The following is a 23530-nucleotide window of genomic DNA, read 5'->3' as shown; positions in this document are numbered from 1 at the left end:
CTGGGTAACAAAGTATCTCTGCAGAGCCTAGTAGTCAAAGGAGGAAAATCGTGAAGCAAATTTTTGTAATTAACACCTTTTTTTAGACTACATTTAGGTTACCATCTAGTCAATAAAACACACACACACGCAACAAAACACACCTTTTTAGTTTATTGTGCTATGATAAAGCTCCATGGCAAAACTATTTGAACGCTTTGTGTTTCGAGATCATCGTCACCAGCTTCCAAAGGATTTCAGAAGTCTGGCCAAAGACTTGCAAGTAAAACGTATTTTTTTTCCTACGTGCCCCAAATAGAGTATTCTTAGGCTATTTCAAAGTGAAGACTAAGAGAGAGAAGCTTTCAGGCTCGAGGCTGTCTGTGGCCGTTGTGTGAAACCCTTCCTGTAGGCTCCTAAGATCTCCAAATCCCTAGGGAAAAGCCTTTCGCACACAACCTCTAAATAAAAGCATTTTCCCGGGGAGTCGACTCAAGAAAGCCGGCCTAGGTGTTTTTGTTTGTAGATGTGGGAAGCACCGTGCTGGAGTCTATCTCCAACGACTCTTCCCAGGTCCGGGGTAAATTCAGCGTCTCACTCCGGGTCTCAGTTCCAGGAGGGACACTCTGCCCCGAAACTGGACCCTCCCTGGCTCTCGGGAGCACCTGAATCGCGAGCCGCAAGGTGGGGTGAGGCGGGCGAAAAGCCTTCGCTCCTCTCAGCCCCCACTCCCCTAACGCGGCCGCCGGGGCAGACGGGAGGGAGAATGATTGACGGAACCGCTCAGTGGCTAGGGGATTGCGGAGGGAGGGACGAAGTGGGGGAACGGCTGAGCTTTCCCCTTAAACTGGTTGGGTTGGGCCTCGGGAACAGCCTCCCCCCAAGCCTATTGGCCTCCCTGAATGGGTTGTTATGGTAACAAATGATCGAACAGTCTCTTATGAATCCGCCAATGAGAGGGGCCGTCTTTTTTACCGCACCTCTGAACAGGAGGTGTTGCGAAAGCCCGGGTAGGGTCCGTAGAAGAAGGCGGTGCCAGGACGTCCTGCGCAAGGGCCGAAGGCGGGGCTTGTGACGTTGCTGGCTGAGCCAATCACGCCTGTTTTTTTCAACGGCCCCGCCCTTTTACCGCACATTTCCCCTCCCCTTGCTCATTTCGCACGACGCAGCGGTTGGGAACACAGACATTTTCGGAGCTGGAGCCGCCACTGCCGCCGCCATTTTGTGTCTGTGGAGAAAGAAGCTTCTGTGGCGGCTGGAAGTGGACGGAAATCACCCTTGAGACGGCGGCGTTTCATACCCGAGGTTCCCCCTGTGTCGTCCCCCAACCCCCCTCCGCGGTCAGCATGTGGTGAAGCCGGAGCCGCGAGACCAGGGGAGAGGAAGAGGATCGGAAGGGAGGCGGGGTGTCGAGAGCGGCTTCAGCTTCAGCTGCGGCGGACCTCGGAGGGGGGCCGCGGCGCAATGTCAGAGCAGACGCCGGCCGAGGCCGGTACTGCGGGGGCCCGGGAGGACGCCTGTCGGGATTATCAGTCATCACTCGAAGACCTGACCTTCAATAGCAAACCGCACATCAATATGCTGACCATTCTAGCCGAGGAGAACCTGCCCTTCGCCAAGGAGATCGTCTCTCTCATCGAGGCCCAAACCGCCAAGGTTTTTATACACCCCGCAGCCTCCTATTCTTCTAATACTCCCTGATTTTAGTGTCAGCCTCATCCCAGGTCTCGCTTCCATCCAAAGGGGGACAGTGTTCCTCCTCTCCAACCCTCCACCTCCAACTCAGGCTCGGTCTTTGGCCCAGGCTTCGAGCGTGGGCCTCTCTTGTGGGGGAGGGAGTGGGGAGGATAAAGGGTGGAGTCCCACTTCCGCTTACCAACTCCCTATTTAGGCCACCGCATTGTATATCCCGACACACACGCTTTGAATAGAGCCCTTTGGGGAGGGGGAGACTTAAAAGGCAGTTTGTGGTGTGGGGAAGTAAGAGTTAAAACCATTTTAACCCCCGGGAGGGTGGGGAGTGGTGGTTCTCCCATTCCCAGCCCTCCCCCCCACCCCCCCTTACCCTTTTGGGTAATTGTGCTCTGTGGGTTGGAAGGAGGTGAAGGGGGACCTGGGAGCGAGCTGTTGGTGGGTGGGAATAGGGAATTGGCCCCGAGTGGAGCAGCCGCCTGTTAGGAGCCCAACATGGCGCCTGAAAAGCACATGATGCGAAAGGGAAGAGAGGAGAATCCATTCCCTGCCAGCCAGGCAGCTGCTCACACCCGTCAGCCCCGTTTTGGGGTGGGGGCGGCTAGATACAACTTTTATTCTCCTATCGGAGGGTCTAATGTGCCCCAAACTACGGGAAATCGGGGGTGAGGGTGGGGTTTGGGTGGGGGGAGGAGATCTTATCCAACCTGTAGGTGGAGAACTGGCCCAGTGGGTAACACGTACTTGTAGTTTTTTTTGAAAAGTTCAGTCCCTCCTCCTCTTCCTTTTCTCTTTTTTTCCTCCCTTCCCTGATAGTGAAGACGTGCTTTTCTTCACCCCTTGACAGAAGTGGTCCTCTGCCACCCTTTATTTCCCTGTAGTCCTCCTCTTCTGTGGATTCATGTGGGAGCGATAATGTCATTTAAGTTACTGTTAAACTTAGTTATCATAATGAGTTTTAATAGCTTCCCAGTATTACGTTCTAAGTTATTTTTCAAGCTTGTACTTATGGTTTAGTTTTTTCTAGTTGTTAGTGATTGAAATTAACAGGATGAGCCTCCTTTTAGCAGAGTGAACCCCTTTTAAAAGGCCACTTTAACAACAACCACCAATATATTGTTTAGAGGCGGTTTCTGTCTAGTGTACAACTGAGTGGTCTGACTCTAATAAATGGTTTTGAAATGTGTGACTGGTATTATAAAATTTGTGAATAAAACATATAAAATATGTACTTGTCTTTTTTATTTACCTTTGTAAGGTGTAGAATCTGTTTCCAAGACTTATTTTTATCTACGTGGTTGTGTGTTTTAAACAAAAGTCTTTAAGTGACTTGGGTTCATTCTTTAGGTTCCATCCACTCTTTTGGGTAAATCTGTTCACAAGATACACGGTTTCAGGTGGTCCTTTCATACCTTAATTTAAAGAGGACAAAAAGTAAAGGTGTTTTGTTTTGTTTTGTTTTGTTTTTAAGGGCCCTGCAAGTTTGTCATGCTCAGTCTGACAGCTGAAATACAAGTCTTCATTCACCTTTTCCTGTGAATGTCTGTGAAACAGCTATTGTTCTTTTTTTAAAGTATGAGACTTAAAAAGGAAGCATTCCTCATACTCAACATCCTTTTTATTGATACCACAAACATGTTAGACATGAAAACTAAGTTTTTGCCTTGTTGAAGGCTTAACTTGACATTGAATGCTTTTTTTAAAAAACAAAACTGCACTTTCCTATTTTTTAAATTAAATAATATTGATTTAAAAAATCTAATTAGTATTTTTGGGATTACTAATATTCCACAGAGCCTAATGTTTAGCAGTGCAGGTTGTCACTCAACAGTTTCCTTGCTGGTTTTTAATGGATCCGAAGACCTTCAAAAAGTGAAAACTAAATGCTGACTATAGTGACCACATTAAAATTTGTATTTGTGTATGGCTACACAGAGTGGTGAAAATAGTTGGACTATTTGCTGATAAAAGCTGAAATTTTTTTTGGCACACGTTTCCTGGTTATTTTTGGAAAGCCAGGTTGAGGAAAAGATGTAAAAGTCACTGGGGAAATAATCAGGGTTGGGATTGAGGGTGAGGGGAGGGATTTTCTGTCATTTGGTAGCAAACTGGCTTGGTTTTGTGTTTTCTGGAGGTGAATGTTTGTGTCCTTATTCTCTAGCGTCTCAGCATTACTAAACTTAAGGATTCACACCTTATTTGACTCCTCCCATGAGGCAATAGTAGTGAAAAAATATTACATACAGGATTCACTTGTACAATAAAAAATTAGCCTACTGAACAGATTTTGGTTTTAAAGAGAGCCTATCTTCATAAGTACAACAATGATTAAAATGGTGTAAAACATGACATGGTAAGATAAAGACACAGCAATAAAGCATTTGACATGTTGGTATTTACTAGTTTACCCACATACAGTGGCCTTGTGAACCCTTTTATTAGAAAGGACCGTAAAAGAAATTTTTCATACAAAGTTATTCAAAGGTTTCCTTGGCCAACTTTGGTTGTAAAGGTGTTATCAGAAGCAAGAGCACTTCCACACACTTGTATGGGCAATTTGGTTTTGTGAAATACGGCATTGTGTACTGCAGAACTGTGAGCCTACCCTAGCTACAGGTAGCTATGGGTAAGTGTTGTTCAGGGTTAAGATTCCGATACACATGGGATGGGTAAATGGGGATGATTTTTTTTGTTTTTGTTTTTAAATCATGGGTGTTCCTGTGGAGTCGGAGTTAACAGTTTATATGGTGTGTCTTAATGCTCCTCAAGTCTGTGAACCTGCTGATGCTTTCTGGAAACTTGCTGTACATTCTAAAAGCCAGTGGTGGGTAGGCATTGCAGTTGAACTGGGGCAACGTTTCTTTGCTTTGGAAAGGGCTACCTGTATCAGCATCACCACACTGGCTTTGCACAAATTTAGAAACCCTGGTTTGTGCATGTCAGAGGAAAAAAATTTCGACGGAGAGTCCATGCTGTGAAGAAAATCTTCAGAACAAATCCTGGTTTCCAGAGTCAAGTTCGACCTGATTTACATGACTCAGCAGCTGCTCCATCCAGTTTTTCTTGTATCAGTAACAACTTGCACCTTCCTGCATGTTCACGTGCAAGTTTAAGAGTGTTTTTTTTTTTTTTGCCATTAACTTCATATGTGAAGTGTACTTAATTTCTTTGTTCATTGGATTATAGAGAAGTAATCCTAATGATTTTACAGGTAACAGAAGTGTCATAGACTTTAACATATAAAATATAAATATGGAAATGAGGGTTTCTGCCAGAAGTCTGGAAACTTCATTGAGTCTAGGCACACTATAATAAGTTAATTTCACAAAACTTACACTTGGGTTACAGAAAATATCCCTGCCACCCCGTGGTCACTTAAAACACAGGTGTTTTGTTTTTGTTTTTAAACCATGTGAACCTGAAATTCCATTGAGTGTCGAATGTATTAAAAGTTACAGTTTTTCTTCTAGTTCGGAGCTTATTTTATATGCTCAACTGAAGACCATTGTAAGAGATGAGAACTTGGTTGAACATTTTAAGTTTCATAAAGGTTAACTCAAAAGTACTTAGTGCCAAGGAAAATAGAAGTCTGTATTGTGGGTTTGAAACCTCACTTTTAAAAGTAATTCTATGGTGACAATTCATTATACTAAACTTCTCAGTTTCTTTTTATCACTTCAGGCTCCTTCCTCAGAGAAGCTTCCTGTTATGTACCTTATGGATTCTATCGTGAAAAACGTTGGAAGAGAGTATCTCACTGCCTTTACTAAAAATCTAGTTGCAACATTTATTTGTGTGTTTGAAAAGGTATATATGCATTTAGAAACATTTGAATTTTTTAAAAAAATGTGTTCCTGATTAAATAAATACTTGTCTTTGTGTTGGGTTTTCTTGGGTGGTGAAATGTTGTATTCTCTTGGATCTTTATCAAGTACCATGCTAAAGTTAGTGTTTTATGTTAGATTTTTAAAGCAGATTTTGGGGTTTTACATGTTCCATTCAAGAATAGATGGGTTTTCTTTTAGAATTTGTTTTGTTTTGTTTTTAATTGAGTTTGTTCATTTTATTGAAAGATCTGTTCCATCACTAGTACATGGGCAAAAAGATCTGAAGCTGTCGAGAGTACTTCAAATTTCATTGTTTAGGTTTCTGGTGTTAGGATGTTGACTATTCCTATCTGAAAAAGAAAAGTGTAATCTTCCAGTGTGTCTCAACCTGTGATTGGTGCCTGAAACTTTTGTGATTTTTTTTTTTTTTTGAAATGTTTCCTCTTGTTACTTTGTTCCAAGTATGGTGGTTTTTTTGTTTTTGTTTTTTTTGTGAATGTTGTAGGTATGTGTGAATGGTGGGCCAGTTAATTGCTTTAGGTTATTTTGGAAATACTTTTAACCTGCATTTAGTGTTTAGAAGAAAGTCTTCTTAGTTTCTATACTTAGAGTTTGCAGGTTCCTTCCATAACATTGAATCTGGTAGTTTGGTTAATAGAGTATTAAATTGAGGAAGACAAGGGATTTGCTGGAGTAATAATTCTCTTCCTGGAAGGTTTTATCTTGCACACTGAGCAAAAGGACATTTGTGAGCAATTTAGTTTTAAATATTGTTTCCTAACAAAAAATTGGTAGTTCTTTTATTAGCTGCACCTGTTGTGTTTGGAGAACTCTTAACAGTTGTCAGACTTGGAGAATTGGGATTATTTTGAAAGAACTATTATGAGATTTTACTTTTAGAACAGAAAATGTATAGCTGCTACTTGGAGTAATTTTTTTCTTCTGTTAGTGAATATATGCAGAAGAAATTTGGAAAGCTGTATTTCAAATTGTATTAAGGAGCTTGTTAATTAATAGTGTATTGTAGACCTTGGCTAAATGCTGCTTACCTGAAGCTGTAGTCTAAGGAGAAGCCAATTTTATATTACAGAAGTTGGGTAGCTAAACCAGCCTCTTGGTTTCAGTTTCATTATGTTCAGATTTTGTTGGGTGTTTGGTAGAGTATCTTTTACTGAATCTAATAGGGTCTTGACACTGCATTTGATAAAAATGACTTTATAGTAAGTATAATTCTCTAAAGACTCGAATATGGTCAAGGCTTTATCCTAAAGTTAAAATTCCAATTCAGTTTTCCCAAGTACTAGGTTTCCCTGCTGGCTAGTTTTTGAATATCATTGTTATTATTCCCATCACAAGCATGAGCAGATAAATTATATAAAACTGAATGAAGCTCATCAGTGGGTAAGATTTTTGTGAATTTCAATTTTTAAGGTGCCTTCCACACCACAAATAACTCATAGGTCCCAACCAAATTGTAGTGCAGAAAATTGGTAGTGAGTTTTGTTTTAATAAAATTTAAACCATCAGGTGAACTGTTTTCTCGTTTCACACTTTTGTTCGGAGTAAGAATAACATAAGGAATGCTGTATTAAGCCCTAAAATTTGGAAACATTTTATACTATTAAAAATATAAAGAATTGTTTAGTTGCTTGCTTTCATGCAGGCTAGGGGATAGTGACTAATTTTTCTAATGTTCTTCTGTGGGAGAAATTTATTTATGTTTACAAACCAAATATACCTTTAATAAGTTATTACTGTTGCATATATTTGTGAGTGAATAGTATGTTTGCTATATTGAGTTTAACAGAGATTTATGTAGCTTTAATACTTAATATTTAAAACATTCTATAGTAACTTAACAAGCCATAGAATTGTTCTGTTGTTCTAGGTGGATGAAAATACTAGAAAAAGTTTATTTAAATTACGTTCCACATGGGATGAAATATTCCCTTTGAAGAAACTTTATGCCCTGGATGTCAGAGTCAATTCGTTAGATCCTGCTTGGCCTATTAAACCTCTGCCCCCCAATGTGAATACATCTAGCATCCATGTGAATCCTAAATTTTTAAATAAATCGGTAAGTTTTAATATGAATTTTGATTTATCTAAAATTTCTTGCTAGGAAGAAATCTCAAGAATACCCTGTGCTGAATCAGTTTAGTTAAAAAACATGTTTTTTACACACAGGTTTACAGTACATTTAAAAATACATTCTTCTTGTTTAGGTATCACAATATGCTTATTTTGGTTTTTAATTTTTTGGAAAATTTTCTGTGTGCTTTTAAACATGATTGGCCATTTATGATTATGGATAGTATTTAAGAGAGAAGCTGATAATTTTTAGTTTCCCCTTAGCTTCTTTTTTAGCTGTGAAATATATTTTTTTAACCCACTATTTTTTCTTATAGCCTGAAGAGCCTTCAACACCTGGCACAGTGGTCAGTTCCCCTAGCATCTCCACTCCTCCAATTGTTCCTGATATACAAAAGAATCTTACCCAAGAACAACTAATAAGGCAGCAGTTACTGGCAAAACAAAAACAGTTGTTAGAACTTCAGCAGAAAAAGCTGGAGCTTGAGCTAGAGCAAGCTAAGGCACAACTGGTAAGTAGAGGATATTTGGCATTTTAAATATTTTAAACCTGTCTTCTGATAGAGAAGTTATTATTTTGTGTTTGAATTGTATGAGCATGTTATTTTTGTTAGTAGTGTGTTCTTTGTCCACTTTTATTTTGCAGATTATGTTATGTTAGACCAAAATTTTAACTTCTTACTGTAGAAGTCAATTGAATGTAAACTACACTATTGTCTTTCAAATACTTTCTTTTAAATTGCTGTCTTTTAAGATAGCACCTTAGTTTATTAACATGTCATATGAATTTAATGCCTGTCCCAAGGTGGTAGGTGTGTTGTTGTGAATGTTTTTGCATAGTCTTTAATGTTTTATAAGCTTAGGTTTCATGAACAGAAATCTGGTTCTTAGAAGCCTACAAAAGAAAGCCATCACAAAACTAAGGAGGGCAGGAAGATTACATATTTCCATGCATGAATGACCTTTTACTAAGTTATTTTACTTAGCACTTGAATTTAAGAGTAAGGAAATAGAGGAAGGCAAAATTTTATAAGTTCCTTATCACTGACATTAGAAGGACCTAAATTTTATGACCTAAAATTTAGCTGGAATGACTCTTTGACACTTGTGCACTTGGAGTGCAGTGATTTATTTAGCAGTTTCTTAGTAGAAGTCTTGTTCAGAATCGTGAATAATTAGGAAGATGGAGAATTTTTTTTCATTCTACTTAAAGATTGTATTATAAAACCCCCAAAGCAAAGGACTAGTAAGAAATAACAAGCCCCATAAATACATGAACTTTCTTTTCATTTTAATCTCTACTTGAACACTAGAAGTATACAGCATAAATATAGTATTGAATGGATTTATTGAATAAACATTCCATTCTTTGGTTTTTCATTTCCTGACAAATAATCTGCATTTTCTATGTATTAACATGAACACTTATTCAGCAGGAGACATCCAACTTAGGTTCTGGATCTGTACCATCCAAATTACATGTTCCACAAATTCCCCCTATGGCAGTTAAACCTCCCCATCAGGTTCCTGTGCAACCTGAGAAAAGCCGTCCTGGTCCATCCTTACAAATTCAGGATTTGAAAGGAACTAATCGGGATCCCCGTCTTAATAGGATGAGTCAACATTCTTCACATGGAAAAGATCAGAGTCACAGGAAGGAATTCCTAATGAACACATTGAACCAATCTGATACTAAGACAAGTAAAACTGTACCCTCTGAAAAACTAAACTCATCTAAGCAAGAGAAAAGTAAATCAGGTGAAAAAATAACCAAGAAAGAACTTGACCAATTAGATTCTAAATCTAAATCTAAATCTAAATCACCATCACCTCTGAAAAACAAATTATCCCACACAAAAGACTTGAAAAATCAGGAATCTGAAAGTGCAAGGGTGTCTGAAATGAGCAAGAGAGATCCAAGGTTAAAAAAACATCTTCAGGATAAGACTGATAGCAAAGATGATGATGTAAAAGAGAAGAGAAAAACTGCAGAAAAAAAGGATAAAGATGAGCACATGAAATCATCTGAACACAGACTGGTTGGAAGTAGAAATAAAATCATCAATGGCATTGTACAAAAGCAGGATACAATAACGGAAGAATCAGAAAAACAAGGGACAAAACCAGGGAGATCAAGTACTAGAAAGCGATCAAGATCGAGATCACCCAAGTCTCGGTCACCAATTATACATTCTCCGAAGAGAAGAGATAGGCGGTCACCTAAACGAAGGCAAAGGAGTATGTCTCCAACTTCGACGCCCAAAGCTGGAAAGATTCGGCAATCAGGAGTTAAGCAGTCACATATGGAAGAGTTTACGCTACCTTCCAGGGAAGAGCGAAATGCTAAGAGAAGTAATAAACAGGATATTCGAGATCCAAGGCGAATAAAAAAGACTGAGGAGGAAAGACCACAAGAAGCTGCAAATCAGCATTCTACAAAGTCGGGCACTGAACCAAAGGAGAATGTAGAAAATTGGCAAAGTTCCAAGTCTACCAAAAGATGGAAATCTGGTTGGGAAGAAAATAAAAGGTAGGATGTTAACAATTTTTAATCAAGTAGAATAAATTGTACATTTTAAAATATAGTGTTAATTTAAAAATTGGGCAATATTTGTTGGATGCTATAGTTATATTTTTTCCATTTATTTCTTAACAACTCTGTGGGTGAAATACCATTATTCCTGTTTTACAGATAAGGAAACTGAAGTTTAGACAGGTTAACTAATCTACCTAAAATTGTACATCTAGGACATGCAAGAATTAGAATTCATGTGTGATTTTTCCTGACTGCAGATCTTGTGCTCTTAATCATTTAGTTAACTTTTATGGTTAAATATATTTGTTTTAACCAGATCCTTTGGCATATGGTCCTGAGAAATTTAAACAATTTTTATGAAGTAATGTACTGCTTTTATGGTTTCAGCTTACAACAGGGTGATGAACATAGTAAATCTCCTCATCTAAGGCATAGGGAGAGCTGGTCAAGCACTAAAGGAATCTTGTCACCTCGAGCCCCAAAGCAGCAGCATCGCTTAAGTGTAGATGCCAATCTTCAGATTCCTAAAGAGTTAACTCTTGCAAGCAAAAGAGAATTACTTCAAAAGGTAGTTACTGTGATCATATGTAGTCATTATTCTCTTTTGTCTAAGTTTTTTTTGTAAGCACTTTTTATATTTAAAATATTTGATTTCCTTTTATCACCCCTACACAGACGAGTGAACGTTTAGCATCTGGTGAAATTACACAGGATGAGTTCCTTGTTGTTGTGCATCAAATTCGACAGCTATTTCAGTATCAAGAAGGTAAACATAGATGCAATGTACGGGATAGTCCTACAGAAGAAAATAAAGGTGGATTAAAAAAGAAACCTCTCTTATCTGATGCTGAATTAACCTACTATGAACATAAAGCAAAACTGAAAAGGACACAGGTTCAGCATTCATTTCCAAGACTTGATCTCTTAGATCCTGATATTTTTGACTACCCTTTGACTGATGCCTTGTTGTCTGGAATAGAATGTGAGCCATCCAAAAGTAAACATGCAAGTAGGAATAGTGGAGCACAGTTTGACAGAAAAGAACAATTTAGTGAAAGAGCAAGACGTCTTTCTCCTATATCTGGGAGTCGTACTTATGCTGAGAATCTTTCACCCCATGAGGGCCGGAGAAGACATGACGAGCAAGTCTCTGCTAAAGGTAGAAAAAGTTAAATCAGATTATGCCTATTGAATCACACAGCAGTGAAGGGAAAATGAACAAGCTAAGTGGGGATGGATTTTTGTGACTGTTCAGACTACCTTTTGTTTTGTTTCATTTTTTTCCCTGAAAGGGAAGGGAAGGGAGCTAATATTTACAGGGCCACCCTAATGTGTTAGGTAATTTTCTTAGGTTCCTTCTTATATATGTAAACTGATTTAATCCTCACAACAACCCAATTAAATATATATTATCCTATATTACAGATAGGAATCAAGACCAGAGAGGTTAAATAACTTGCTCTCAAAGTCGAATCATTAGTTAACAGAATGGGGATTTTTTTTTTTTTTTTTTTTTAAACCCAGGTGTGTCTGACTCTAGTGGGCATCCTCTTACCTGCTGCTTGATTATGCTGTCTTTTCCTTCCCCTGTAATTAAGTGAGATAGTTTTGGATATTTTTGGCTAAACATTCACATGAAAATAGGAGATTGAAGATATTTTGATATAAATTCAGATTCAGGGAAAATAACTTGTTTTTCTTTTTAAAAGGTGTACGAGAAGAGCAGAGATCACCATTCAATGATCGTTTTCCACTTAAGCGACCTAGATATGAAGATTCAGATAAACCATTTGTAGATAGCCCAGCATCAAGATTTGCCGGCCTTGATACAAATCAGCGACTTACAGCTTTAGCTGAAGATAGACCATTATTTGATGGACCTAGTAGGCCATCAGTAACAAGAGATGGCCCAACCAAGATGATTTTTGAAGGACCTAATAAATTAAGCCCTAGAATTGATGGACCTCCTACACCAGGTTCTCTTCGGTTTGATGGGTCACCAGGACAAATGGGGGGAGGTGGCCCTTTGAGATTTGAAGGACCACAAGGTCAGCTAGGAGGTGGGTGTCCTTTGAGATTTGAAGGTCCTCCAGGACCAGTAGGGACACCTCTGCGGTTTGAGGGGCCGATTGGTCAAGCAGGAGGAGGTGGTTTTCGGTTTGAAGGTTCCCCTGGTCTGAGGTTTGAGGGATCTGCAGGTGGTTTGCGATTTGAAGGTCCAGGGGGCCAGCCTGTGGGTGGTCTCAGGTTTGAGGGACATCGGGGTCAACCTGTGGGTGGTCTAAGGTTTGAGGGACCTCATGGTCAGCCTGTGGGTGGACTTAGATTTGATAATCCCCGAGGTCAACCTGTTGGTGGACTTAGATTTGAAGGGGGTCATGGTCCATCAGGGGCTGCAATTAGGTTTGATGGACCTCATGGTCAGCCAGCAGGTGGGATCAGATTTGAGGGCCCTTTGCTACAGCAGGGAGTTGGAATGAGGTTTGAGGGCCCCCATGGTCAGTCAGTAGCCGGTTTAAGGTTTGAAGGACAACATAATCAACTTGGTGGGAACCTTAGGTTTGAGGGTCCACATGGTCAGCCAGGGGTTGGGATCAGGTTTGAAGGACCGTTAGTCCAACAAGGAGGTGGAATGAGGTTTGAGGGTCCTTCTGTGCCAGGAGGTGGCCTGAGAATTGAAGGGCCTCTGGGTCAAGGTGGTCCAAGGTTTGAAGGTTGTCATGCTTTAAGGTTTGATGGGCAGCCAGGTCAGCCATCACTCTTGCCAAGATTTGATGGATTACATGGGCAGCCAGGTCCTAGATTTGAAAGAACTGGTCAGCCAGGCCCACAGAGATTTGATGGACCACCTGGACAGCAGGTTCAACCAAGATTTGATGGTGTACCTCAAAGATTTGATGGTCCACAACACCAGCAAGCATCAAGGTTTGATATTCCTCTTGGTCTTCAAAGCACACGATTTGACAATCATCCTTCACAGAGGCTTGAATCAGTGTCTTTCAATCAGACTGGTCCATATAGTGATCCACCTGGCAATGCTTTTAATGCCCCATCCCAAGGACTACAGTTCCAAAGACATGAACAAATGTTTGATTCACCTCAAGGACCAAATTTTAATGGACCACATGGCCCTGGAAACCAGAGCTTCTCCAATCCCCTTAACAGAGCTTCTGGACACTATTTTGATGAAAAGAATCTTCAGAGTTCCCAATTTGGAAACTTTGGCAATTTACCTGCTCCAATAACAGTAGGAAATATTCAGGCATCTCAACAGGTAAGTCTGCTGCAGTTACTCTAAAATGATGTTATATGCAGATATGAACCATTTTTGATATTTCTGAATATTTGTTTACATAGCAGCAATATATAGAAGTCCTGCTTCACTCTGGATAACAAATACAATGTTTGTATGCCTGTACAGTAGATGTTTGTTTTTTACAATCTACTTTGCAGTGCAAAGTATGATGTCCAAGCAGGATGATCAAAAAAGAATTAACAGATTGATAATTAAAAGTAGGCTTTTGATATCTGTGGGAAGGAGCCAGGTTAGGAGTTCTGGCCTCAGCTTTGCTGGTAACTAGCTGTTATACAGGTCACATCTCTGGATATCAGTTCTATTTGTAAAATAAGGGAAAGCACTAGCAAGGTAAAGTGATTTGTGGGAGGTCACAGAACTTGTTGGCTACTGTATGTTTGCATAGTATCTTAAACTTTTCTGAGAAGCTTCACTTTCATCCTCAGTTCCTTACAATGCTATGAAACAGGTAAGGGAAGGTATTATTTTTCCTTTTTTGTAGAAAGGCTAGAAATGAAGTGACCCAGTCAAGTTATACTTGTAAGTTTTTATTATGGAAACCAGGGTTTATGATATCTTCAATGTTTTTATATGTTTAGATTGTTAAAGTTTTAGTTAAAATATAGAAAGGATGTTCTTAAAACCAAGGTTTCTCTTAAAGGTTCTTACTGGTGTTGCTCAGCCGGTAGCATTTGGCCAAGGACAACAGTTTTTGCCGGTTCATCCACAAAATCCTGGAGCATTTGTTCAGAATCCTTCAGGTATGCACTTTCTGAACTTTGTGGGTTTTTTCCGAACAAATAGTTTTGTTGAGTAGCTACTTTGTTGATTTTATGAAGTGACAATTTTGAGAGGGTATATGCAATTTAGAGAAACTTAATCTGGCTGGAATTTTTTGTTCGCTTTGTGAGTTTACATTGTTGATGTGTATTCACACTGATCCTGTTTGCAACTAGAGGTGGTTAGCCAGAAGTTTGTAGACCATAAAAAAGAAGGGAAGTTTAGGAGGTGGGGTAGGAGAGTGACATTTGTGTTGAGGTCAAATGAGATAAATGATAAACCTCAGAAATGTCAATTACTTGATATTTTGAGTTTTTGTTTTGTGTGAATGTGTATGTGATGATCCAGTAAACATAAAGTGAATACTGGGGACACTGCCTTATAAAGTTGATTGATTCATATGTCTTTCATGGGCTCTCAAATAATAATCGTACACAGTATGTTAAAAAAGGAAGTAGAAATGGGGTGCCTGGCTGGCTCAGTCGGTACAGCATGTGACTCTTGATCTTGAGGTCATGAGTTCAAGCTCCATATTGGGCCTAGAGCTTACTTAAAACTAAAACAAAACAAAAAGCAGAAAAAACTGTGACTCTCTAGCCAGGTCCCCTAATAAGCTCTTTTGTTACTATGGGGTGAGGCATAACAGTATTGCCGTGGATATAACAGTATTGGATATGAGAGCTTTAAAAGTGAATTTTAGTTTTAATATAAGAAAAACAGGAAGTATATAAATTATGGTGATTTATAAAACAAACTGCAAAGTTTTAGTATACTGAGAACTAGCTCAACCAAATTGTAGTGGTACTTGCTTTATTTCTGAATCATTAAAACAGACATTTTCAGAAACATGCTCTAGCGTGGCTCTGTTTAGCTTACAAATTTAGGGAGTTTTCCAAAACTTCTGAAGTAACTAGGGAAGTCCTAGCCAAGTTCTAGTTTATGCTTTAGTTCTTAAACTGTGGTATCACAAGAATTCATTCAATTAATTTGAAGGATTTTTTAAAAAAATTTCTGATTGACAATTAGGATTAATTAATATTTTGTTGTTGTCACTGTAATGAAAAGGGAAGTAAAGAATTGGGATCTAAAATCAGAAGACCAGTGTGTTAAAAGCTATACTTTACTACTTTATAGGTGAGCAGGGTATAAGCAAATATCCTGCGATTCAGTTGCTTCCTCTGTAGACAGGAGACAATAAAGTCAGTATTTGCTTGGGAATTTTTGTTTAAGAGAATCAAATAAGGTAGTATATGCAAAAGTACTTTGCAACTTCTGCTATATTAATATATTTTCCTTTAGAACTCAGTTTTTCTTGTTGAGTAGAGGATTTGTTGTGTTGGGGTTGGTGGCATGAGATAGTGTGCAAAAAGTGCAAATTTTTCCTTTTTTGTATACAAGAGATTAAAAAAAAGATGCAAATTTTCTTTTTGTGTTTATAACCTTGGGGTGCATGTGTATACATATAGGGCATGGCCATGTCACAGAGGAAATCACATGTTTTCCTTCTAGGTATGCCTTCCTTCTTCAAGTTCGCTTACTATTAGAGATGTGAAAAGTATTCATTGTTCTGTATTCAGCTTCTCTTAAGGTTTCTTCTCTAAAATGAAAGTAAAAACACCCCTCTCTTAGTAGTAAATATACTTCTATGTTCATTTATTCTTTAATTTTTTTTTAAAAAGATTTATTTATTTGAGACAGAGCAGGGGGAGGGGCAGAGGAAATGACTCTCAAGCAGACTCCCCACTGAGCATGGAGCCTGACGTGGATCCTGAGATCATGACCTGAGCTGAAGGCAGATACCCAGGCACCACACTATTTACCTTTTTCTTTTTTTTAAAAACAGTAAACACTATATTTAATTCCAAACACCTCATTGCCTTACAAATACTAATTTATTTAATCCTAATAACAACCTTAGGCAAGAACAGTTATTATTACCCTTTTGTAAAACTGAGGCACAATAAGCAACCTGGTCATGTCACACAACTAGAAAGTAGAATTTCTGGTTAGAATCCCCATCTGGGTCCATAGTTCATGCCCTTGATCACTAAACTTGTCTGCCCGAAGACTTGTGAATAGCTATTTACAACTCTGAAACATAAATAGCTAATTCTAATGAAGTATAAATGTTTAGTGTGTGAAATGCTATTGTAACTGACGAGGTTAATTTATTCATTCATATATTTAGACATTTCATTTCAATAGATATTAATTAACCTACCTCCGTACAAGGGGCTGTGTTAAGTGTAGAGTACGCAGGGGTTAAGGGCCGGGATTATGTGTATTGTGGATGCAAATTGAATTTTCTGCCATTAAGAGCAATTTGTAGTAGTTCAGAACTTTTTTCTAGAGGTATAGGGAGGTGCATAATAATGACATATAAATACATTAAAATATTGTTTGTAGTTGATTTAAAGAATAATGATTAGATTAGTGCTTAGCAAAGTATGTAAGATTGATTCCTCACCAATGAGTTTTAAAAAGAAGACTGTTACAACACCTTGTCGCATTTAGTGAAATTATTGAAGCTTTAATAACCCTGACCCCTGTTCAGCAGTAGCTTGAGCTGCTTTGCAAGTGCACTACTTCAGCAAAGGTCAGAGGGGCAGGTATACTCTGAGCAACATCACTCATCTTCCTGCATTAGTTCTCCTGGGTGGTCACGGGAGGGGAGGGCAGGAATACTTTCACTTAGACTTTGGGTATTTTTTTTTTCCCCTCCTGGAAATCTATGCTGAGAGATAGCAATCTGTTCATCTGTACAAAACTATCTTTCCCAATATGGTTAGAAGATGAGAAGTAGAAAATTAGAAAGGTGGAAGTTGGATCTAGAGGTGGATTAAGTAGAAGGGAGCATGAGGCTTTCCGTTCTCCGTATTCTGCTTTTCTTTGGCATGGATTTAATTAGGGAAAAGTAGGTAGTAACTTTTTTTTTTTAAGATAATACATACAAAGTACTTAATAAACACAAAGTATCAGTGTTTTCAGTGTTAGCTTTTAGTATTTATCCTAGAATATATTTTTAAAGACATGATGACTTGCTAACCTAAATGAAAAATTCTTTTTTTGGAGCTTCTGAGATAATTACACTTATCCTTAACAAGATTTTGTCAAATTTATTGTTGATAAGGCATCTTGGAGAAAATTTAAAAATTGCTTGGCGTAATGTGCATCTTTAAGTTCTTTCAATTAAGAGTGTTATTTTTTTAAAGGAGCTCTTCCTAAGGCATATCCTGATAATCATCTCAGTCAGGTGGATGTAAATGAATTATTTTCAAAACTGCTAAAAACAGGAATTCTCAAATTGTCTCAGCCTGATTCAGCTACAACTCGTAAGTATGATTCTATAATTCATCTATACAAAATTTCACTCAGTTATAAAGATGTATGTGTAATTTAATATAATAATTTATGATAAAAGTTCTTACAATAATTGAATTTTTTATTTTTTTCTGAAAATCAAATATAATTGGTTAATAATGAAATTCTTCATAAATTTTCTCAGATGGCATTGATACTTTTATAGTGCATGTTGTTTCAGCTGACATTCCTGCAAATATCATGTGCTGATTCTTCACTATTCTTCATTAATTTAGCTTTTAAAAAGATTTGAATATTGATGAAATAAAATTTCATGAAAATTGACTTTTAAGAAATCACACCTAATACTGCTTATCAAAATAAAGAATTGTATTTGTTTCTTCGGCCAGTAAATACAATGAATAGAAAAGATGGGGTTCTTGTTTATAACACAATAGTGTTCCCCTAAGAATGCTTAGAGAATGGTATAGAGAAATTTGTTTGTTTTTTTTTTTTTCTTTCAATTGAAGAAGTAAATGAAGTTGCTGCTCAGCCTCCCCCTGAAGAGGAGGAAGATCAAACTGAAGATCAGGATGTTCCAGATCTTACCAATTTTACAATTGAAGAATTGAAACAGTATGTAATCTAATTTTTCTGATTTTCCAAGATAAAGACAGTGACTTTAATTACAACAGTGGATGTTATTACTAGTGCTATTCATGTCACTCCTCTTATTGTTTATAAAATATAGGTAGAATTTTTTCTTTTTTTTAAACTAGTAAAATATATGTAACATAAACTTTAGGAAGCCTTTAAGTTTTTAAATTCTCTTTTAAAATATGTCTTCTGCACAAGTATTTAGGCCAATAGGCCTTCTCTAAATTACTATTTTTTACTGTCTGTGTTTAGTACATTAAATATGGAGAGTTAAAATATTAGCTGTTCATAAATCATGTCTTCCTTATATCTTCATTTTTTTAATCATTTTTTCTATATTTGATATTCTTGTGCTTTTGAAGATATGAAAATGAGATTTCTGTAGTCTAGTATTTAAGAAATTTTTTAAAAATCTGTTTTCATAAGTAATGCATGTTCATTGTAGGACATTAGAAAATTCTGAGGCACCTGGCTAGCTCAGTCCATAGAGCATGCAACTCTGATCTCGGTCATGAGTTCCAGCCCCACCTTGGCATGGAGCCTACTTAAAAAAAAAAAGAAAAGAAAATTCAAATAAATAAAATCAAGAAAATAAAAATTAACCTGCATTTCTTACTTATAAATACTCATTTAACATTTGGTGCATATTTTTTCCTAATATTCTGTTGCCTGTATATCTCATATAAAAAAACTTAAAGGTGCTTTATGGACTCATATCCTTATGGGCACTTTATAAAAATATAGGCACTTAATGGTTATACCTTTTAAAATAAATTTTTTTTCAAAGTGATTCACATAATTAAAGTTTTATAATGAAAGGCTTACAATAAAGGCTTATAATAAAAGATGGCATCCTTTTCTTCTGGTACTACTCTTTACCCAGAATCATTTTTTAACCATTTTTAACTCTTAGTTATCGTTCCTTACATTTACTTCTGTTTCTTAAAAGATAACATATTTTTCTGATTTGCCACATTTCTTGATTTATAACATTTAGACAATCTGTTGACTTCTTGAAAATGAAGACTGAGCTAACTCTTCTACTGTCCTACCAACTCTTCCCTATAAAAATAAAACCATTTTTTATTAAATCATTATTCAGTATTAACAGTTAATAACTGCTGTGTTTGTTCAGTTAGTTGGTTTGTATACCTATTTCTTTCCAAATAGGGAGCCCAGAATTTTAAGAATTGATGCTGACCGCAGCTTCCCATTAGTCTAATTTTTTAGTAATCTATACTCTTACTATTTCTTCTGTACCACTTTCACCTTTCTTTAGATGAGGGGTGGGGCAGTTAGCAGATGATCATTCCATTTTTAGCTAGAAAGGAAATAACCAGGCCTGTCAATAGGAGGATAGACTCCATGTTCTAAAATTCACGAAAGTTATTTTAAAGAGGGTTAATGACACACTATTAGAGAATAATGCTGATCTTTGGGTATTGGTTCAGCCGGCTTTTGGCTGAAACATTATTTTGTCACATAATAACAGCTTCACCATTATTAAAATACAGAAAACTGAAATATTTGTAACTCCCTTTTTTTTAAAGGCCATTTAGCCATGTTGTCAAAACTAAAGATGATTTCTGTGTTTTTCAAAATAGACGTTATGATAGTGTTATAAATCGACTGTACACTGGTATTCAGTGTTACTCCTGTGGAATGAGGTTTACAACATCACAGACAGATGTATACGCAGATCACTTGGACTGGCATTATCGGCAAAATAGAACTGAAAAAGATGTTAGCAGAAAAGTCACGCATAGACGTTGGTACTACAGTTTAACAGTAAGTAATACACTCCAAACCATCTTTTAACCTTTAAATCATATTCCGTAAGGGTATTAGCTCAAAAAATTGCTGGGAGCTATCGCATGAATTTTCTGAATAGAATTTGACCCCTAGAATATAAAAGGTATTTTTAAATAAATTTGAAGAGTATGTATTTGCTTTTTGTTGAGATAAGAGTAGGACAAACATGTTTCTTCTAACTCTAAAATTCCAATTTTTCTGTGACATTTTTTTTGTAAAAAATTGTATGTGAAATTTAATCGTTTAGATTAGTAGTTGTAATTCTAGAGGTAATGGAAAATGAACATTAAGATCTTAATTGTTCAATAGTGCTTTATGTTGTCTATTAGTTATGGGGTTCATAGAGAAGGTATAATTTCAAAAAAATCAATATTATTTTGTAGACAAATGTACCCTTATCTTTAAATGGCATTATATTGAAGATAAGCAGTAAAAGTTTAGAAACAAATGAAAATATTCTTTTTAAATCAACTCCTTTTAAGGACTGGATAGAATTTGAGGAAATAGCTGATTTGGAAGAACGTGCAAAGAGCCAGTTTTTTGAAAAGGTGCATGAAGAAGTTGTGCTCAAGACTCAGGAGGCTGCTAAAGAAAAGGAGTTCCAAAGTGTACCTGCTGGACCAGCTGGAGCAGTTGAGGTAAGAGAAGAATATTAAATTTTTTACCTCTGGTAATGCCCCTGACTTCCTTACCAGTGACCAACAACAGTGAAATGTTAACTCTTTTTGCATGGAAGAATGCAAAATCCTTAGAACTTATTTTATATCTGTACTGTATATTGAACTTCCAGATAACCCTTAAATTCCTTCTTCTACTTAATAAAGTGTTTATATATTTTTACCTCATGTGATTGAATGTGTTCTATAAATTTGATTTTATATGATTCTGTTTTAGAGTTGTGAAATCTGTCAAGAACAATTTGAACAATACTGGGATGAAGAAGAGGAGGAATGGCATTTGAAAAATGCTATTAGAGTAGATGGAAAGGTAATTTTCAGTTCTTTATAAGTGTTAGGATTATATTTTTTTGTAGGGGGTAACTTGTCACTTTGAATGAAAAATGTTCTTGTGTTTTGATTTTTGTAAGAAAGGTGTTGGACTTTAGTTACAGTGTTTGAGTGGGAAGGTATCTTAGCCATCATTGGTTCTATACTTATTTAAGAGGTTGCATAACTAGTTAATGATAAACCCAGACGGGGTCTTCTAAATCTAGTCAGTCGGGTTTCTGCCTAATCACGCTATTTTAATTTTGAATTTGTATTTCATTATAAAATACTGTTTCTGTCTTCAGAGTATACCATGTTATCTACTTAAGTATAGAAAGCAAGTTTAAGGAGAAATTGGGATGAAACCACAAAGTGGTTTTCGTTACCTTTTCAAAGATAGTTATTTTCTGGTGTGAATTAAAAAGAAAATATATCAGAATAGTCCATTAGAAATTAATATACATGTGAATACCTACTTTTTTTTCTTTTGCTTCAGATTTATCATCCATCATGTTACGAAGATTATCAAAATGTAAGTTCTTTCTGGTTGCTGTTTGTTCTCATTTACGTGAATAAATTTTGTTACTTTTTGCATCAGAGCAATATTGTTATTTTAACCTTGTTGATTGAGCTGTTTTGTGTTTTGATGTATCATTTAGGTTGTTCACCAAATATTGGTGCTAGGTTGATAGGGTCTGATTTAAATTTTGAAATTTCTGTATTCCTTGCATTCTATTCACTTGAATCTTAATGTCTTTTACTAGAGCAGTAGGCCTAGAGAAATGTAAGAGAAACTGAACGATCATGATGGAAACAGGTTTCTAGAGTTACTGCCTTTTCTTTTTTTCTTTTTCTTTTTTAGCCATATAACATAGGAATACTTTTTAAATGATCACAAGTGAAATATGAAAGACATGTCTGTTGACCTTAGAAGTTCACATTTTTATATTTGAGAATAACCATTTTTTTGAACCAAACAATGAACACTGACTGGTTCAGGAAGCAGTTTGGAAGATTGAATTAGGTCATTCAAAGAGTAGACTTTCTAGGATGTTCTGATGGTTTGTGAAGTCAGAGTATTTGAAATAAGGATAGTCATAAAGATTCCAGAGTATATATAGCAGTTACTATCTCTGTGGGGTTAACTATAGAGGTATGTCTAATCATTCAACTTCTTTTGGCCTTAAATTGGTTACTGCTTTTCTTGGCTTAGATCATTGCTGAGTACATATTAAATGCTCAGTAAATCTTTTATTGGCTGCTTTCATGACGTGTTTTATGGGGAAGCAGGTATTTCAGTTGCATTTGGTTGTATGTGTGTTTCTTTGCCCATACAAGGGTCTTATAAAACTAAATATCATTTAATGTGATACCTTTGAACTTTAATCAGAACTCACAGAGCTTTTCATTTTGTAGACATCTTCATTTGATTGTACACCATCTCCCAGCAAGACACCGGTTGAAAACCCTTTGAACATTATGTTGAACATTGTCAAAAACGAATTGCAGGAACCCTGTGAAAGTCCCAAAGTTAAGGAAGAACGAATTGATACCCCACCAGCTTGTACAGAGGAAAGCATAGCAACACCCACTGAAATTAAAACAGAAAATGATACAGTCGAGTCAGTTTAAATAAAATGAGAAAGGTATGTTTTTCTTTTTAAAAAAAGCTGCTGTTGGATATAGAAGGTGAAGAATTTTTTATGTATATATAGACATATATCTATATAAATTGTCTAGCTGAGGCAGGGCCTTCAGCTATCATTTGGTTAATAAATACATTTTAGTATTTGCATTTCCTACTGCCTGCACAGTTTCAGGTGCTTGTTGTGTGAAAGTTCTGTAGATGTGTGCAAATTTAACAAAATGAAATTGTATGTGTAAAAATGTACGATTTTCACTTGTGAAACTGTAAATTATAAATAAAAAATATTTTTGCTATCCATGGAGTGTAATATTTATGCACACCATCAAATAAAGACAGTGTTTCTGTACTTTTTATTGGGTGAAAATGGAATTAACAGCAACCTCAGCATAAGATTTTTTTTCTAGTAGCTTCCCACGATTAAAGAAGCAAATTCTGGTTAGTTTTATCCTTCAAAAGAGGGGTGTGAGAGAGCACTGCAGGACTTTTCTCAAATAGAAAAGCCAGATTTGAAGAAATTTTAAAAACGAAATAGGACTTTGCATATATATCTCTCTAGCTATAGAGAACCATCCAGATGTCCATTTTTGAAAAGTATCTAATGAAGCAACTTTTATTGAACTTGGACACTGATGCCATCAAACGATTAACAGATATATTTAAGTACTAAAGGTGATTTTTTTTTTAATGACATTTTTCAAATATGTCAAACGATTTAATGCAGATGAACATATTTCTATTTTAAGTTACAGGGGAATCTGTAAGAATGTTCACTTGAAACATGGTTAACCTTTTTCCTTTGTTGGTTTTGACTGAATTAGATGGATACCATGAGATGTTAATATTCATACATGTAATAAATAGAATGATGAAGAAACTTCCAGTTTGTATCTCTTTATTTCTTGAATGGCTTTAGAATGTGACTTTTTA

General features: G+C 36.7%; 1 protein-coding gene across 2 annotated transcripts; it reads left to right on the top strand.

Moving 5' to 3' along the window:
• Nucleotides 1–1120: 1120 nt before the first annotated feature.
• PCF11 (PCF11 cleavage and polyadenylation factor subunit) lies at nucleotides 1121–23473 on the top strand. Of its 2 annotated transcripts, none has more exons than XM_040630965.1 (16): nucleotides 1121–1635; nucleotides 5353–5478; nucleotides 7387–7575; nucleotides 7907–8112; nucleotides 9013–10119; nucleotides 10513–10693; nucleotides 10801–11284; nucleotides 11835–13399; nucleotides 14082–14181; nucleotides 17413–17532; nucleotides 18031–18136; nucleotides 19762–19945; nucleotides 20452–20607; nucleotides 20864–20956; nucleotides 21452–21487; nucleotides 22372–23473. In XM_040630965.1, the coding sequence occupies exons 1-16, from the start codon at nucleotides 1444–1446 to the stop codon at nucleotides 22585–22587; spliced, it is 5061 nt and encodes a 1686-aa protein (XP_040486899.1). In that variant the 5' UTR covers nucleotides 1121–1443; the 3' UTR covers nucleotides 22588–23473. The 2 variants fall into 2 exon arrangements, with proteins under 2 accessions (XP_040486899.1, XP_008702594.2); XM_008704372.2 differs by having other exon boundaries at nucleotides 1125–1635; nucleotides 10801–10891.
• Nucleotides 23474–23530: the final 57 nt, after the last annotated feature.

The sequence above is a fragment of the Ursus maritimus genome, unplaced genomic scaffold (genome assembly GCF_017311325.1).
Source record: "Ursus maritimus isolate PB19 unplaced genomic scaffold, ASM1731132v1 scaffold_16, whole genome shotgun sequence".
In the NCBI taxonomy this organism is placed as follows: Eukaryota; Metazoa; Chordata; class Mammalia; order Carnivora; family Ursidae; genus Ursus; species Ursus maritimus.
The sequence above is the reverse complement of the archived record's forward strand: the minus strand, read 5'-3'. Positions and strand labels throughout refer to the sequence as shown.

Excerpts from the sequence above, each read along its gene's own strand:
- PCF11 (XM_040630965.1), top strand. The coding sequence starts at position 1,444 with ATGTCAGAGCAGACGCCGGCCGAGGCCGGTACTGCGGGGGCCCGGGAG. Across the intron at positions 5,479-7,386 it reads TTATTTGTGTGTTTGAAAAG|GTGGATGAAAATACTAGAAA; the intron begins GTATATATGCAT and ends CTGTTGTTCTAG. Across the intron at positions 19,946-20,451 it reads GTTGGTACTACAGTTTAACA|GACTGGATAGAATTTGAGGA; the intron begins GTAAGTAATACA and ends ACTCCTTTTAAG.